The sequence below is a fragment of the Trichogramma pretiosum genome, unplaced genomic scaffold, assembly GCF_000599845.2.
Source record: "Trichogramma pretiosum strain Unisexual culture from Peru unplaced genomic scaffold, Tpre_2.0 scaffold144, whole genome shotgun sequence".
Lineage (NCBI taxonomy): Eukaryota > Metazoa > Arthropoda > Insecta > Hymenoptera > Trichogrammatidae > Trichogramma > Trichogramma pretiosum.
Window position 1 is genome coordinate 159,833 of NW_019640822.1, and position 18,492 is coordinate 178,324.

Consider the following 18,492-nt stretch of genomic DNA (forward strand, 5'->3'; position numbering starts at 1 on the left):
CGAGAGAGAGATCCACTGTGCTGTAACTCCGTCGAGGATGAAAAAACAAAACGGAAATTTTACGCCTTGTGTGCGTTGGAAAGCATGGATATTCGTTCGCAATTAATGGTTGCAAACGTTGATGGTCGAACAGAAATTTTCCAACATTTAAAAGTAATAAGTTTATAATCGTTTTTTAAAATAATTTTTCAATAGTTCAGCTACCGCAGCACATTGGGTATATACTTGAGTAATGCTGTAGCCAATTAAAACAATCAATACTTTTTTGCCATAGATTTTGAATGTTTAAAGTAAATTTTTGAATATGATTATTCAATTTACAAAGATACCGAAAAAAAGGGTCGCTACTTTCGCCATTTGAACTCGTTCTCGTAAGCACAACAATCAAAATTAATCCATACGCCGCAAAGCCATTGTTGTGAAAACCACTGTTTTTAAATATTATCTTGTATGGACCGTTGATTTAGTTTTATAACGAAAAGCTCAGAATTTCACTAGATCGAGTAATAAGATTCAAAAAGTTATCAGGTACTCGAGTCAAAATGTCAACAAAACAACGAATAGGAGCATCCACCACAGTTACTTCAGATAAATTCACTTTTAGGCGGAAAATAAAAAATTATAGTTTACTAAAATCAAGCTTTGATGAATTAATTGATTTTAAACATAGTAAAAAAAAGCTCGTGTTGGTTGAAAGATCATGTAACGCGTGTGCATCGATCATCTAAAATTCCATTCATCATTTAATAAAAGTCCGGTGAAGAGGGAGGCTGCATTCAATCTATAAGTAGGGATGTACGAGTATCTATTATCTGCTGTTAATAGGTTCTAGTCCTTAACTAATTCGATTGTGATTCAATGGACCACATTTCAATATTTCGCACAATTATCGGCATTCGTCTGCGCTCTATAAGAGTCGAATTTACTCTTCTCACCACCGAAAAGTGTCGCTACTTTTCTTACTGGAACTAGTAGCTTCTTACAAGCAGAAACAAAATCAACTCATATATAGCAGAGTTATTGTTGTGAATACTAAAGTTCAAATTTTCATCTTGTCTGCGTTGGTTTTATTTAAATTTTATTAAATATCGATTAAAGTGTCAATCAACAGAGAAATAATTTTCTGAAAGCTATCGGATATTCGAGTAAAAATGTCTTCAAAACAACGAATAGAGGCCTCTACAACAGTTACTTCTGATGAGTGCATTTACACGTGGACGATCAAGAATTATCGCTCATTACAATTCAATGTCGGACAAGTATTAGAATCTCCAAAATTTGGTGTAGGAATGGATAATAAAAAATACTTCAAGTTGCAATTGTACCCTGAAAGTGATGGTACGGATGATAGCGCAGGACACATTTCTTTTTATCTTAAACCCATAATAGATTCAGCGAAAAAACCAGATAAACTCATATGTAGAGCGGCAGTAATGATTATTAATAATAAAAAAGTTGTTCAAAAATGGAGAATGTGTCACGATTTCGCGACCTCGGGCTTCTTAGGCCGGGGGTGGAAAAATTTTTTTGAACTGGAACATATTGACAAACTAATTTCTTTCGAGAATACTGTAACTATTCAATGTGAATTAGAAATTTTCAATGAAATTGAATCTTCACAGAATTCAGAAATAATCTGCAGTAAAGACGAGGCAATCGATACAATGAAATTCGATTTTTCATTTTATAGTGAAAAACTCAGTGATGTTAAATTGATAGTTGAGGAAGTTAAAATTCCAGCGCACAAAATTGTACTGTCAGCGGCCAGCCCAGTATTTAGGGCCATGTTTACACACGATATGTTAGAAAACACTGAAAACTCCGTGAAGATAACCGACATTACTGAGGATATTCTGACTGAAATGCTGAGGTACATTTACACTGGAGAGATCGATGCTATCGAAACCGATCAGATTATTGCATTATTAGCAGCGGCTGACAAATATCAAATAGATAATTTAAAAATCAAGTGTGGAAAAGTGTTATGTGATGAATTATCATCTCAGAATGCTATTAAGCTATTATTAGCTGCTTACAAGTATAAAATAAAGAATTTGAAAGATGAAGTAATAAAGTTTGTCACAACTCATATACAATTATTCTCGTATTCTGAAGAGATGAAGGAAATAGATGATCCTGATATATGGATGAATTTAGTGCAATCGATAATAAAATCGCCGAAAAATATATCCTAACCCCGTTTTATGCCTATAGATTAAAGTGGAAGTGGATTTAATCGCATTCTTTTTTTAATTATTATAAATTAGTCTTTAATTTTTGTATCGTATTAAGGTTAAACCAAAAATATTATTATAAGCTATTATCTAAGCATGATACCAAGTATAATTTTGCAATTCATTTCAATTATCGATTGATTATTTTTCATAATTGAAACCTAGTTCATTCCATGAATAGCATATGATAAAAAATTTTTCGTTAAAATTGCACTATAAGTATATAATATAATTTTTAATGCAATCGGTAAAGATGCAATGTAAATAAAGTGCAATAATTACATATTCTAATCGTTAATTGACTCATTAATTCTATGATTTCATTTTAATTCCTTCATTAATGAAAAATATAAAATAAAAAATCGCAAAAATGGTTTCAAAACGAAGGGATACTATACTTCAAATATATTACAGGGCTATTTTTGAATCAGTCGCACGACGACAATCGTTGTAACTGTCAGGACGGTGTTCTGAAACTATACAAATCATGTGACAATAAGAAAAGAGCTTTTCTCAAGTGTTGAGTAATAAAATCCTTACGAACTTTCTTAGTTAAAGACATAATTTTCCGGGCATTGATACATGTCAAGTCTCCAATATTTGATTGTATCAGTAAAATGAACATTAACATTAGAAAAAACTCATCAAAAACTTCTACTCAATAGCAATACAAGGCATGCATGAATGGAAAATAATATGCACCTATCGAATTACAAAAGAAGAAGATCGTGTCGGAAGATTCTTTTGTAACGCCTGTGTATCACTTAATCACAAACCAGAGTCTGAAAGAGAAGTGGGGGACAGCTTATATTTATTGGAAAAAACATACCCAAGTAGCTCTCTAATTATAACTACGCCGTGCTATCATTACGTTCTAGCATTGTGTAATGCTATTGCTAAATTGAGATTCATTAGGCGACATTTAAATTCTTCGCGCAAATATCAGCGCTGCTGTGCCCCGCGAGTTTGCTTTGGTAAAGTGTCGCTATTTAGCCGCTTCAACTAGTCGCTTCTCACGAGCAGAAACAAAAATTAATTCATTCGTCGAAGTGCTATTGTCGTGAAAACTCCTGATTAAACAATTACTTTGTTTATATTTTCTATTTAAGCATCGATAAAAGTTTTACTCAATCAAATAATAAGTGTCTAACAGTTGTCAAATACGTGAGTCAAAATGTCATCAAAACAAATAATAGAAGCTTCTACTAAGATTTATTCGGGCGAGTGTATTTATACGTGGACGATCGAGAACTATCGCTTAATAAAATTTAAAGTTGGAGAAGTACTAGAATCTCCAAAATTTGGCGTTGGAAGTGACGATAAAAAATACTTCCAGTTGCTGTTATACCCTGAAGGCGCGCGTACGGAAGATGCAGGATACATCTCGTTATTTCTTAAGCCCGTAATTGATCCAAAGAACAAACCACTTGGGCTTGTCTGTAGATGGACAGTATCAGCTATTAATGGTGAAGAAGTTATTAAAAAAAGCACATTGTGTCACGATTTTGCGGGTAATCAAAACTTTCTTGGCTATGGTTGCCCGAAATTTTTGAAAGTAGAAAATATTGACCAATTAATATCTTCCCAAAATACTATAACTTTTCATTGTGAACTGGAAATTCTCGGTGTATTTGAATCTTCATTGAATTCAGATATCATGTGTAGTGAAGATGAAACAATCGATACCATAAAATTCGATTTTTCATTTGATAACGAAAAACTCAGTGATGTTAAATTAATAGTTGAGGAAGAAGAAATTCCAGCGCACAAAATTATACTCGCAGCGGTCAGCCCAGTATTTAGGGTCATGTTTACAAATGATACGTTGGAAAACAAAGAAAATTTGGTGAAAATAACCGATACGAATAAGAATATTGTAAAAGAAATGCTACGATTTATCTACACCGGGAAGATTGATGTAATCGAAACTGATATGATCATTGAATTATTAGTAGCGGCTGACAAGTATAAAATTGACAGTTTGAAAAACAAGTGTGCGAAAATGTTATGTGATGATTAGCCACTGAAAATGCAATTGATATCCTAGTAGCTTCTCATAAATACAAAGTAAAGCATTCGGAAAATTAAGCAATAAAATTTGTTACAAATCACACCCAATGACTCTCCAATTTGAAAAGATGACAGTTTGAGAAGATCCCGTTATACGGGTAAATTTAACTTGAAGAATATTGAAATCTCAAAAAAATATAACTCAACTCCGTTATTGATGTGTAGGTGGTTTTTAGTTGAGTTTGATTACTTATTCGGTATGTTGTAAATTATTTTTTCAAGATATTATCCAAGCTCTATTGTACATAAAATTTTGTAAGTTGATTAATACTGATTGTAATTCAATATCTAGTTCATTGCATGAAAAGCACTTGAACAAAATTTTTTGTAAAACTAGCACTATAATTTTATGACATAATTGTAATACAATTTGTAATTTTGCGAAGTAAATACACTGCATAAGTAAATATTTTTTACTTGACTTGAGAAATTTATTGTTCTTTCAGTTAACCATTCGATTTGAATCTATAAATAAAAGGCCATTATAGCAAAATTAGAATTGACCACTTATCTTATTAACATCGATTCAAAGTCATAGACATGATATCAGTCACCGAGGACAAAAATGTATATAATCTTTCCAGTATTCGACTTCATAAAGAAAGTTACAATTAAAATTTGAAAAATCGTACGTCATTTTTGCTCAATAGTGATATAGTGATATAATCGAAATTATTGTGCGCCTACCGAAGAATACCGAAAAAAATACGGGGCCTTCAAAAGTCTCTAGGGGAGAGGAAAGGATGGATAAAATTTACTGGAAAAAGGCCATAAATAGTATTTTACGTATTTCTATGCTCTGGTTCATGACGTTCTATAGCGGCTTGTGTATTGCCAATTGAATTGAGATTCATTCAAATTGAAATTTTTCGCGCAGTTATCGGCGATCGCGTGTTATGTGCTCTGCGAGACGAAGTAATAGTAAGGAAATCCGCACTAATGTCGCCACTCACGAGGCCGTCCTTGTTTTCAGTGATGCACGCAAGCCGTTGTGTGGACGTGTGGCCCCTTTCAATCATATGTCGTATGCAAAAATACACGAAGATTTCTCGTGAGTTGTTGTCTCGTGTGGCCCTTGACAATTCTCTGTAACGAGGCGTTACACTATAAACGTTCCGTATTAAGGAGGTTCCCTTGCAAAGTTCGCAAGAAGTACATATATCAATATCGATAGATTTTGACCTCCCGAATCCAATGGTATAACCCTCATATGCCCAAGCCAGGCAAAATCTCGAGAAAAACGCGATCAAAGTTTCGAAAATTAACATGGGCAACATAGGAATTTATGAACTTTTGAGCTACATTTACAATTTATGAAAAGAAATCAAAGTTCGCAGAGGAATGATTATATACAAATTGTAGAGAAAGCTCTTATCTTTCAAAAATCGTGTCTCAAAGTATAGGTAGCCTGCCGTTTTTTCAATATTTTTTTAATAAAAGACGCGAAAACACGACTTTTTCCGCTCGTTTTAGGACTAGCAGACGACAAGCCAGCTAACTTAACCCATGTTACTGCGCGAACTCTCAATTGACTAGCGTGTTACCCGAGGGAACTTCCTTAACAAGCATAGAGGAAGACATTATATATAGCGAAGAAAGGACGATCGCTATGCCTACCCGTGTACTGTTGCTATGATTGGCGCGCATTTTATACACACAGGCGGCCTCACGGTATTCACTTTTCTATTTGGTATCCGAATCACACGTTGAATGTAATGAACGCGGCAGGCTTATACCGCTCAGTGCTCACGAGTCACGAGTCGCATCTCACACAAAACGCACAAAAACACACACGTTCAACTCGGAAGTTCTTGCGCCCAGCAGTGGAAAACGTCGTGTGACCTCGTAAATCCGCAGGGCCTCATCACCGTCACACGTTCTAATAAAACAAGATACAGAATTGAGCATTGAAATTGGTGGGACATCTGTAATATCATTGTTGGTGCTCAAGACGGCCGTTGACAGTGAATTGTTTTTTAGTGTGCACATATCTTTGCCGCCGAAAAGTGCTATACTTTCGTCATTTGACTTAGAGCAGGAAGCAAATCAACTCATACGCCACAGTGTGCTATTGTTGCGAAAAATATTGTTTTAATCATTATCTTGTTTGTGCGTTAGTTTAATTTTATAACAAATAACTGTTTCACTCGATCAAGTAATAAGCTTCTAAAAGTTATCAGATACTTGAGTCAAAATGGCAGCAGACCAACGAATGGAAGCTTCGACTAAAGTTACTTCGGATAAATTTATTTATACGTGGACGATTGAGAATTATCGCTTAATAAAATTAAATGTTGGAGAAAAAATAGAATCTCCACAATTTGGCGTTGGCAGTGATGATAAAAAATACTTCTATTTGCGATTATACCCTGCAGGCAGGGATGCAGAATCTGCAGGATACATTTCGTTATTTCTTACACCTGTAATTGATTCAACAAACAAACCAGATAAGCTTTTATGTAGATGGACTAATTCACTTATTAATGATAAAAAAGTTGTTGGAAAAAATACAGATCATCACGACTTTGCAACGACTGGATTTTTAGGCCGTGGTACGTCGAAAATTTTTGAATTAAAAAATATTGACAAATTAATTTCCTCCCAGAATACTTTAACTATTCATTGTGAATTAGAAATTTTCAAGGAATATGAATCTTCATTAAAATTAGACATCATTAACAGTAAAGAACAGAAAATTGATAAAGTGAACTTGGAATCATTATTTCTGAGTAAAGAATTCAGCGATGTTAAAATAATAACTTCTAATGAAAATGACATCCCATCGCATAAAAATATACTCGCAGCAGCCAGCCCAGTATTTAAGGCCATGATTACTCACGACATGTTGGAAAACAAAGAAAGTACCATAAAAATAACCGACTCTACTAAGAATATTGTAACTGAAATGCTGAGATTTATCTACACCGGACAGATTAGTACAATTGAAACAGATATGATTATTGAATTATTAAAAGTGTCTGACTTGTATGAAATTAACAGTTTGAAAAACAAATGTGGAAAAATGTTATGTGCTGATTTGTCCACTGAAAACGCTATCAAAATTTTAATAGCTGCTCATAAATATAAAGCAAAATATTTGGAAGATGAAGTAATAAAGTTTGTCACAACTCACATAGAATTACTTTCTAATTGTGAAGAGATGAAGGAAATAGATGATTCCATTGTGTGGGTAAATTTAATGCAATCAGTAGTAAAATCGAAAAAAAATGTATCTTAACTCCGTTATGAATATGAAGATGTTGATTAGTTGAGTTTGATTGCTTATTCGGTATGTTGTATGATTAGTTATTGAGTATGTAGTAAATATCTTTTTGAGATATTATCCATTGAATCATAATTTAATTATCAAATCATTGTGTGTCAGTTCTAAAATTTATGCTTAATATGCTATGATTATTTTTAAATCATTATAATAAGTCTTTGATGGTTCATGATTTTGTCAAATTATCCAAGCTATATTCTACATGAAATTGAATAATACCAATTGTTCATGCTTTGCAATTTGATTCCTAGTTTATTGCATAAAATACAGAAATTTTTGTAAAACTGTCATTATAAGCTTAATACATGATTGTAATGCAATTTGTAAAGTTGCAAAGTAAATAAAGTGCACATGAACAGATTTTTCAATTGATTTAATAAATGCATTGCCTCTTTTCGTTAATCATTTGATTTTGGGTTATATAATAATAAAAAGACAAAAACAAATATCAAAATCAGAATTAACCATTCATCTCATTAACATCAATTCAAAGTCATGAGTATGGCAGCAGCCATTGAGAGTTTATGCAATATTTCTAGTATTCCACTTTATAAAGAAAATTAAAATCAAAATTAAAAAAAAGCTCATGTCATTTCTGCTCGATAACAATATAAGACATTAAATCAATGGAAAATATTGTGCGCCTATCGAAGAACACAGGGCCTTCGAAAGACCCGTTTATACAACGTGTGTGCATCGATCATTCACAATTTAGAGTCTGAAGGAGAGAAAAAAAGGCCAGCTAACATCTACTTGAAAAAGACCATAAATACGCCTTTACGGATAGCTAGCTATACCCTGCAGATGATTTTCCGTTCCAGCTTTATGTGTGTTGGTAATTAAATTGAGATTCATTAGACAAAATTTACGTCCTTCTCGCAGTTATCGGCTTCAGAGTTAAGTTTGTTAAGCGCGCTGAAAAAGCAATATAAAATGCGTATTAACTAAATCGCACCATGCGCGAATTTCGAATCATCAGTCAATCCCTGTTTTCAGCCATGCGTGCAGCTCGATCATCGATGTATGAAGTCGTGCGGCCCGTGTCAATTATAGTACGATGATACCCGAAGATTCTGCTTGCGTTGTCTCGAGTGGCGCTTGAAAATTCTCAGTACCAAAGACGTTACTCTAGGGAAGTAAAGGCAGTGCCTGTGCCTCTCCGTGCGGACTATCAGTATCATAGCCGCGTGCGTATGTTAAATACACGGAGGCGAACCGAGTCACACATTCGCTACGGCTACAGTGAACACGTTTTGGCAGGCCTGGCACAAGACGCGTAGAAACCTGCACAATATAGAAGTTCTGGTGCGACCTATACGCTCGATAATCAGCAGGGCAACACACGGGTTGTCACAAGATCAAGAGTTGTGCAGAGAAATTGTTGTAGCATCTGACATATACAAGTCGATGGCGCTAAGCACGGCCATTGACAGTGAATTGTTTTTCTAGTGTGCACGTATCATTGCCGCTTAAAAGTATTTCTATACTTTTGCCATTGGAACTAGTCGCTCCTCGCAAACTGAAACCGAATTTTAACCCATAACGTCGCAGTGTGATTGTTGTGAAAACTAGTGTTTAAGTTATCATCTTGTACGTGCCTTTTGTTTCCTCTTCTTAAGATTATTAAGAATCGATTCAAGTTTCAATATATTAAGATATACATTTTTTAAGGCTATCAGATACTTGACTCAATATGTCATCAGAACAACGAATACAGGCATCTACCACAGTCACTTCAGAGAAATGCACTTTTACGTGGACAATCAAGAATTATCGCTTAATAAAATTGAAAGTGGGAGAAGAAATAGAATCCCCAAATTTTGGCGTTGGGAGTGATATTAAACAATTCTTCTATTTGCGATTATACCCTGGAGGCGAAACAAAAGAAACTGCTGAATACATTTCTTTATATCGTATACCTGTAATTTATTCAAAGAACAAACCAGATAAGCTTGCATGTAGATGCACAGTATCACTTGTTAATGATGAAAAAGTCATTCAAAAATCAATATTGCATTACGATTGCTCGACCAATAATTTCATAGGTCGTGGTTTCAAAAATATTGACGAATTGATTTCTTCGGAGAATACTGTAACTATTCAATGCGAATTGGAAATTTTCAAGGATTATGAATCTTCAATAGATTCAGAAATTTGTTATAGCAAAGAGCAGATAATTGATAAAGTGAACTTAGACTCATTATTTCTCAGTGAAGAATTCAGTGATGTTAAAATAATAACTCCTGATGCAAATGATATTCCAGCCCATAAAAACATACTCGCAGCGGCCAGCCCTGTATTTAGGGCCATGTTTACACATGATATGTTGGAAAATAAAAACAGTTCCGTGAAGATAACTGACACTACTAAAAATATTGTAACTGAAATGTTGCGATACATCTACATGGGTGAGATTAAAAACATGAATAAAGATAACACCCTTGAATTATTAGAAATGGCTGACAAATATCAAATTGACAATTTAAAAATCAAGTGTGGAAAAATATTATGTGCTAATTTGTCTATTGAAAATGCAATTGACACTTTAGTAACTGCTCATAAATACACATTGAAGAATGTGGAAGATGAAGCAATTAAGTTTATTGCAACTCGCACAGAATTACTCTTAAATTTTCAAAAAATGAAGAAAATAAATGATCCTGATGTATGGTCAAATTTAATGCAATTAGTAGTTAAATCACCAAAAAGTCTTTCTTAATTCCTATTATCTTTTTTAGATATTACCCATAGAATCTTAATTTAACTATAAGATAATGGTGACTTAGTTTTAGTATTTTTGCATTAAATGCTATATTCGTGTTTTTAAATCATTAGTATAAGTCTTTGATGGTTCATTATTTTGTGGCAAAATAAAACTAAACATATTAATGAGTTATTATTCAAGCTCTATTATGGGTAAAATTTTGCAAGCTGATTAAAACTGATTGTTTATACTTTGTAATTTAATACCTAGTTCATTGCATGAAAAGCATTTGAACAGAACTGTGTGTTAAACTAGCAATATAAGCTTTTGTCATGATTGTAATGCAATTTGTAAAGTTTCAAAGTAAATAAAGTGCATGAATACGTATTTTTTACTTGACTTAAGAAATTTATTGTTCTGTCAGTTAACCATTCCATTTGGGTTATATAATAATAAAATGGAAAAAACAAAGAATTTCCAAGACGGTCTATAAATAAAAGGCCATTATAGCAAAATTATAATTAACCACTTATTTTATGAACATCAATTCAATGGGCATAAAATCAGTCACAGAGGACAAAAATGTATTTAATCTTTCCAGTATTCAACTTCATAAAGAAAATTCAAATTTCAAAAAATCGTATGTCATTTTTGCTGAATAGCAATATAAGGCATATATCAATGGAAATTATTGTGAGCTCATCGAAGAATACCGAAAAAAACACGGGGCCTTCGAAGGACACCCGTTTGTTTGTACAATACAACGTGTGTGCATCACTCATTCATTATTTAGTCTGAAAGGGAAAGGGAAAGGAAAAGGTCAGCTAAAATTTACTAGAAAAAGGTTATAAATAGTATTTTACGTATTGCTATGCCCTGGCGTCATCACGATCTAGCATCCTGTGTATTGCCAATTGAATTGAGATTCATCAGACAAAATTTAAATCCTTCGCGCAGTTACCGGCTTTATGAGTCATATTCATATTGGTTCAGCACACTTAAAAAGCAATGTTCTATGTGTATATTAACTAAATGGCATCATAGAGGAATGTCGCATCATCAGACAATCCCTGTTTTCAGCCATGCGCGTATTCGTCGATGTGTGAACGTGTGGTCCCTGTCCTGTCAATCATATAGTGCAATAATGCACAACGATTTTGTGTGCGTTGTTGTCTCGAGCAGCACTTGAGGATTCTCTGTATCGAGACGTTACACTAATAAACGTTCGGTAACAAACAGAAGACACCGATACAGCGAAGTAAGGGCAGCGCCTATGGCTGTCCGTGTATTATTGTTCTTATTGCCGGCTATTATACACGCACAGGCAGCGTCGCTACGCTGTATTTATGTTTCTACTCAGTACCGACTCACACGTCCGCTATATGCGGCTACAGTGAACACATCATAGGCAGGCTTCACACAAGATGCGTGTGTAAACCGAACGCAGATATTCTTGTGCCCGCAGCAGTGGGAAACGTCGTGTGGTCTACGCTCTACGATTCACAGGACCTACACAATTGCAGACACGTTCTTACAAGATAAAGAGTTGAATATTGAAATTGGTGGGACATCTGACTATATTAATGGTGCACGACCATTGACAGTGAATTGTTTTTTAGTGTGCAAATATCTTTCCCGCTGAAAGGTGTTGCTATACTTTTGCCATCTAAACTAGTCGCTTCTCGCAAACTGAAACCAAATTTAAAACCCATACGCCGCAGTGTCATTGTGGTGAAAACTAGTGTTCAAGTTATTATATTGTTTGTGCCTTTTGTTTCCTTTCATTAAGAATCGATCCAAGTGTTCATCTATCAAGAAATACACTTTTTGAAGCTATCAGATACGTGAGTCAAAATGGCAACAGAGCAACGAATAGAGGCTTCGACTAAAGTTACTTCGGATAAATGCATTTACACGTGGACGATTGAGAATTATCGCTTAATAAAATTAAAAGTGGGAGAAACAATAGTATCTCCAAATTTTGGTGTTGGAAGTGATTATAAACAATACTTCAATTTGCAATTATACCCTGCAGGCGAGAGTGAAAAAGATGCAGGCTATATTTCGTTATTTCTTACACCCCTAATTGATTCAAAAAACAAACCAGATAAGCTCGTATGTAGATGGACACTATCAGCTATTAATGATATAAAAGTTATTAAAAAATTAACAGTGCATTACGATTTTGCGAGTGATCAAGACTTACGTGGATATGGGAGGCCGAAATTTTATGAATTAAAAAATATTGACAAATTAATTTCCTCTCAGAACACTGTAACTATTCAATGTGAATTAGAAGTTTTCAAGAAATTTCAATCCTCATTGAAATTAGACAATATCAACATTACAGATCAGATAAATAATAAAATAAACTTAGACTCATTGTTTCTTAGCCAAGAATTCAGCGATGTTAAATTAATTACTTCGGATGAAAATGAAATTCCAGCCCACAAAAACATACTTGCTCTAGCTAGCCCAGTATTTAGGGCTATGTTTACACATGATATGTTGGAAAACAAAGGCCATTTTGTTGAAATAACTGACACTCCTTACAATATTCTGGTTGAAATGTTGCGGTTTATTTATACAGGAGACATTGTAAGTACCAAGGTGGATATAGTTCTTGAAATTTTAGCAGTGGCTGACAAGTATCAAGTTGATAGTTTGAAAATCAAGTGTGGAAAAGTATTATGTGATGCATTGACAACTGATAATGCAGTCAAGATTTTAATGGCTGCCCATAAACACCAAGCAAAGTATTTGGAAGATAAAGTAATAAAGTTTATTACAACTCAAACCAAATTACTCTCCAATTCTGAAAAAATGAAGAAAATAGATGATCCTGATGTATGGGCAAATTTAATGCAATTAGTAGTTAAATCGCACAAAAATCTATCTTAAATCCTTTTTGAAATATTTCCCATGGAATCATCATTACTTAAACATCAAACAATGGTGACTCATTATTAGTATTTCTGCATTAAATGCTAGATTATTTTTTTGACCGTTATAATAAGTTTTCAATGTTTCATGACTTTGTGATAAAATTGAATTTAGAATATTAAGCTAATATCTACGCTCTAATTATAGGTACAATTTTGCAAGTTGATTAAAACTGATTGTCTATGCTTGTCAATATATTCAATATATAGCTGATTATATGAAAAGCATTCTAACATTTTTGTTGAACTATTACTATAAACTTGTGATATGATTGTAATGTAATTTGTACAGTTGCAAAGTAAATAAAGTGCATTAGTGCATATTTTTTACTTGACTTAAGAAATTATTAACTTTTTCAATTATCCATTCAGTTTGGGCTACATAATAATAAATATAAAAAACAGAATATTTCCAATACGATCCTTAAATAAATGATCATTATAGTAAAGTCAAAATTAACTACTTATCTCATTAACATAGCTTCAAAGACGTGTCAGTAATTATTGTGGGCAACAATTTATGTAATCATTCCAATATTCTACTTCATAAAGAAAATTGAAATCAAAATTAAAAAAAAGCTCATTTGATATCTGCTCCACAGCTATAAGCTTACACCAATGGTTGAAAAAAAATTCGAAGCTCGAACACAAAAAAAAAGCTCGCACTACCGCAGAAAACAACCCGTGCATAACGCGCGTGCATCGCTCTTCGAAGCTCGCCATGTGTGCGCGAGGAAATAGAGGCAGCTTTTCATTCGCGCAACTCTATATACAGTCGTTGCGTTTTCTTGAAAGCCTCGGCGCTCGCAATTTATATATAATATATATACGTGCTGCATTGTGTGTTGCGCGCGCGCGCGAAAGAGAACTCGCTGCCTGGTAAATTCGTTTCTCGGCTCAAATAAGCCCGTGTACACGTGCGATCGAAGTTTTTTTTTCTGTATATAACACTTTCAACCGCGCTGAAAACCGAACGAAAGGCTTGCCTCGATGCGCTCCAGCGTGACGTGTTTATTCGACGTCATTCGTTGCAAAATATACATAGAGAAGAATCGACAGATGTCTTATCCGATGGATGAGTTTATAGCTTGGAATCGTCATTGTTCACACGATTACTGCATGCACCAACGGTCCCGAGCAATTGGGCAATCATTACATTATACGTTCGCATTACATCGCCCGCTTATACACGACCGTATCAAAGGCAAAGGAACCGCATTGAAGATTAGACCGCCCTTTCCAAGCTGCTACATATACTACCGCACGAGAAAATTAAATATCTCGAATCCACCGAAACGTACAGGAAAAAATGATTCAAGACGAGAAAATACGCGTATAATAAACAAGCCCCTTTTTTATTCTGGGCTCACGAGCGCAACGAGAGACGCGCAATAGACGCGAACTCGAGCTGACAAGACGCGCGGCCGGGAGACAGGTTTTCTCCCTCCCTCCTCCCTCCTCCACTTGTACGAAACCGCGTCGACCGAACGTAATCCTCCTAAGAATTTGTAAATTGCCAAGGCTTTGTATCGCTGGCTGGCCGGGCTGCTCGATGTCTGTTGCTGCTCTTGCACAGTCGAATTTGCATGCGACGACTACGACGACGACGACGACGACGACGCAGGATTTATTTTGGTCGACCTTCTTTGATAATACACACGAGAGAATCTGCTTTGGCCTTGTATATAATGCGGGCATCAATGGATTTTCGGCGAGCTATAAGCCACAATGCTATTTCTGCTGCCTGCTGCCTGCAGTTCGAGAGGAGCACACCGCAGAGCATATATCTATTGAATATATACAATACGCTTGGAGCGCGCGATCGGCAATGACTAGGTCGAAAATCAACAAAACACGACTTAGCGCGAGGACGACGTCGTTATTATCAAAGCATCGAGTACGATGACGATGATGTCGATATCTCGATGAAACTCATCGGCTCGAGCTTCGTTGTCCCCTTGAGCGTTCTCTCTCTGCGGCCGGGCTGCAGCTTGTATCGATATATATTTATTATAAAAACTTGGTATATAACGACCTGTCGAACGAAAACTCGTGCTCTTGTAATAAGGCGTGCTGTGCCCTTTTTTGTCTCGTATATATGCTCGAAGCTTTTTGCCCCTTTTTCTGTTGTGTGCCAAAGCTGTATCTCTCACTCGCTGTCTCTCGATATTTGGCATTCTTTTTCTTTCGCGCGCCCCCAGGCCCATTCATCATTTTGTCCATTACAGACACGCGCGAGTTGACTCACTAAAAGAGTGTCACTCGTTATGCCGTACGAGTGCCGCGAATGTCGATTAATGTAGCGGAAAATTGTCGCCGAGTGACAATTCGCGATTGATTGTAATCTACACATTGTAATAGGTCTTACTTCGAACGATGATCGTTATTAATGTCAGCTTTATTTTTCCTTTTTTCCTTTTTACTTTACGACCTTCGACGCGCAGAAACTTTTATGATTAACATCCTCGGCGCGATTCTCCTTCGATATATATAACAATATCGTCTTTACATCCCCTTTCGCGTTCGCAAACGTTCCGGATATAATCGCCTACACGCATACATCTATATACGAGCTGCTGAATATAATCTGCGACGACGAGATGACGATCGGCTGTGTGCGCGTATATAACGCGTCGTAATCCACTTAGCCTTTGGCGCGCGTAGCGTATACGTCTATGGGGCAGCTCGCCCGCAGTGCAGTGCAGCTTGCGCAACGAGCCGCGAATACTACTCGCGCTGCTATTCTTCTCTCTCTCTCTCTCTCGCTCGTACACACACACCCATATACTCGCTTCTCCATGGGGCAATAAAAAAAGGCACTTACTCGCGCATGTGTGTAAGGCCGTATCAGCATTCGAAATGATATGCAGCGTCGGTAATAATGACTCGTCGTAAAAAGTCTTTTTATCTCGCGCCTCGGCGCGCTGTAACGAGCTGCTTCCACGGCGCGCGCGCAGTACGCTGGCAAAGTTCGCACATACATACACGTATAATCTATGTTGAAATCGTCATAATATTCCATCTTACTTTTTTTTCTCCTTTATTTTTTTTTTTGTTACGCAACTAAATGGATACTGCGCGCCGTTTCAGTGTACAATACGTCGAGCAAGCATAACGCAGCGCAGAAGGGTAAATATCTTATACGCATGCCCCATTATATTACGCATCATCGTATGTATATATGGAAGTTTTCATGCGCGAGAGAGAGAGACTGTAAAAAGGTGTATGGGACGTGGAGTTCGACGCTCTCTATATTGCCCGTTACAACCGCGCCGTGCGATGCTGTATTATATACGACGGGTTTTAAAAAATTTATTTAGAAGTTCAGAAGCTGTCGCTTATTTTTTTATTTTTAACGATCGGATTCGAGGACAATTTTCATGGGGCGAGCGATGTAAAAAGCTCCCCCAAGTAGTATAAGAATTCTTATTAAAAATTATTTCTTTTATCTCTAGCGAGATTCGTTCCCTGGACATTATTTTCATGTGAGAAAAAATGATTCGAATTTCGTTTTTGGCGTTTGGCACCTTAGCTCGATACTTGAATCGTTCATCGAAGAAACCATCGCATCTTTTTCTTCTTTTTTGAAACGAAAGGCTCGAGAGACGGGGATGGAGACAAGATGTCGTTGGAGAAATTTGTCGGGTAAAAGCATCCTGTGTGTGTGTTTGTGTATATACGTGTAGTTGGGTGCGCGCACGTGACAGCAGCAACAGCCACTTCAACTTGAAAAGACGACACTACAAAAGATGAGTCGAGTCGAGCTGCAGAGTAGTGTTAGTGGTAGTACACAGTACACACGCCTTGCGGCACTGCGCGTATATAGTTGCTCTCGAGGCTATGCAGCTTAACGTATACACGTGCACATACACACACCAATACTTATAGAGTGAAAAAAAAAACCGCCGCCACCACCACCGTCACACTGCAGCTATGCTGTTTTTCCACGAGATTCTGTGTCAGTGCATACCTCGAAACATTCCATGCCCGTGTCAAGCGGCGCTGAGTCAATATATACCTGCGGGGCGCGAGAAAAGGGAGGTAGACGACGTGCTATGCAAATTCTCTGGCACCTTAGCACGGCGACATACGGCTATCTCTCGCGTAGCTATACGTGCGACGTGTATAATGTTTGTGCTGACCTTGTGTCTATAAGTTCATGTGTTCGTTTTTTTCTATGGGTGCTCCGTTCCAGTCGCCTGGTTTTTGTGATACTATCTGATTTGAATTTCAAAAAGCTCCATATGCTGATGGATCGAAGAAAAATAATAATATAAAAAAAATAATAATAATATTTATTGCCAAACTCACTTTCAGAAATAACGTTCAGACTCGTTTTCGAATCAGACAAGTTCTAAACTTTGTCTCTTTATCGAGGAGATAAGCCTGGCTAATTGTAATTGTTTTCGAAAAGATTTTTTAAGATGTCGGTTGAATATTGTATCTTTGTGGCTTTTTAGAAAATTATTTTGTGCAAATGTCAGAACACACACTTGTATATTTAAGGAGGTTCCCTCGGGTAACACGCTAGTCAATTGAGAGTTCGCGCAGTAACATGGGTTAAGTTAGCTGGCTTGTCGTCTGCTAGTCCTAAAACGAGCTGAAAAAGTCGTGTTTTCGCGTCTTTTATTAAAAAAATATTGAAAAAAAGGCAGGCTACCTATACTTTGAGACACGATTTTTGAAAGATAAGAGCTTTCTCTACAATTTGTATATAATCATTCCTCTGCGAACTTTGATTTCTTTTCATAAATTGTAAATGTAGCTCAAAAGTTCATAAATTCCTATGTTGCCCATGTTAATTTTCGAAACTTTGATCGCGTTTTTCTCGAGATTTTGCCTGGCTTGGGCATACGAGGGTTATACCATTGGATTCGGGAGGTCAAAATCTATCGATATTGATATATGTACTTCTTGCGAACTTTGCAAGGGAACCTCCTTAAGTGATCGTAATTCGTTTTTTACGCAATTGAGAAATATGAAAATGATACAGTTCTGAAAAAAATGAATATTTTTCAAAATTTCTTCATATTGTATTCATAATCATAACTCGATGTCCGTCAACAATACACGCCGAAAAAGCTTTGTTATTGCGTCAGGCACAAGGTGGTGAACTTGTTTACGCGCATTCAAAATATACGAGTTTGGTAGATTTAGTCGATTATAGTATTGAATTGATCATATTGAATATTCCTCTCTCTGAGGTATTTTATGTGTATTTCAATTGTAATTCACTTCTTCCGTGGTATAAATACTTAA

At 35.9% G+C, this 18,492-nt stretch overlaps 5 protein-coding genes across 5 annotated transcripts; all 5 read left to right on the forward strand.

Moving 5' to 3' along the window:
* The first annotated feature begins 1,010 nt into the window (after positions 1 to 1,010).
* Positions 1,011 to 2,313, forward strand: LOC106658113 (protein roadkill-like). Its single transcript, XM_014379934.2, has one exon. The coding sequence runs from the start codon at positions 1,152 to 1,154 to the stop codon at positions 2,193 to 2,195; it is 1,044 nt and encodes a 347-aa protein (XP_014235420.1). The 5' UTR covers positions 1,011 to 1,151; the 3' UTR covers positions 2,196 to 2,313.
* A 1,095-nt stretch (positions 2,314 to 3,408) lies between these two features.
* Positions 3,409 to 4,254, forward strand: LOC111694516 (speckle-type POZ protein-like). The gene has a single exon (XM_023462953.1). It carries the CDS (start codon positions 3,409 to 3,411, stop codon positions 4,252 to 4,254), a length of 846 nt encoding a protein of 281 aa, XP_023318721.1.
* A 2,244-nt stretch (positions 4,255 to 6,498) lies between these two features.
* On the forward strand, positions 6,499 to 7,542 carry LOC111694517 (protein roadkill-like). Its single transcript, XM_023462956.1, has one exon. The coding sequence runs from the start codon at positions 6,499 to 6,501 to the stop codon at positions 7,540 to 7,542; it is 1,044 nt and encodes a 347-aa protein (XP_023318724.1).
* Positions 7,543 to 8,020: 478 nt separating this feature from the next.
* LOC106658117 (speckle-type POZ protein-like) lies at positions 8,021 to 10,690 on the forward strand. Its single transcript, XM_014379937.2, has one exon. It carries the CDS (start codon positions 9,281 to 9,283, stop codon positions 10,304 to 10,306), a length of 1,026 nt encoding a protein of 341 aa, XP_014235423.1. The 5' UTR covers positions 8,021 to 9,280; the 3' UTR covers positions 10,307 to 10,690.
* Positions 10,691 to 11,608: 918 nt separating this feature from the next.
* On the forward strand, positions 11,609 to 13,557 carry LOC111694476 (protein roadkill-like). The gene has a single exon (XM_023462881.1). The coding sequence runs from the start codon at positions 12,146 to 12,148 to the stop codon at positions 13,190 to 13,192; it is 1,047 nt and encodes a 348-aa protein (XP_023318649.1). The 5' UTR covers positions 11,609 to 12,145; the 3' UTR covers positions 13,193 to 13,557.
* Positions 13,558 to 18,492: the final 4,935 nt, after the last annotated feature.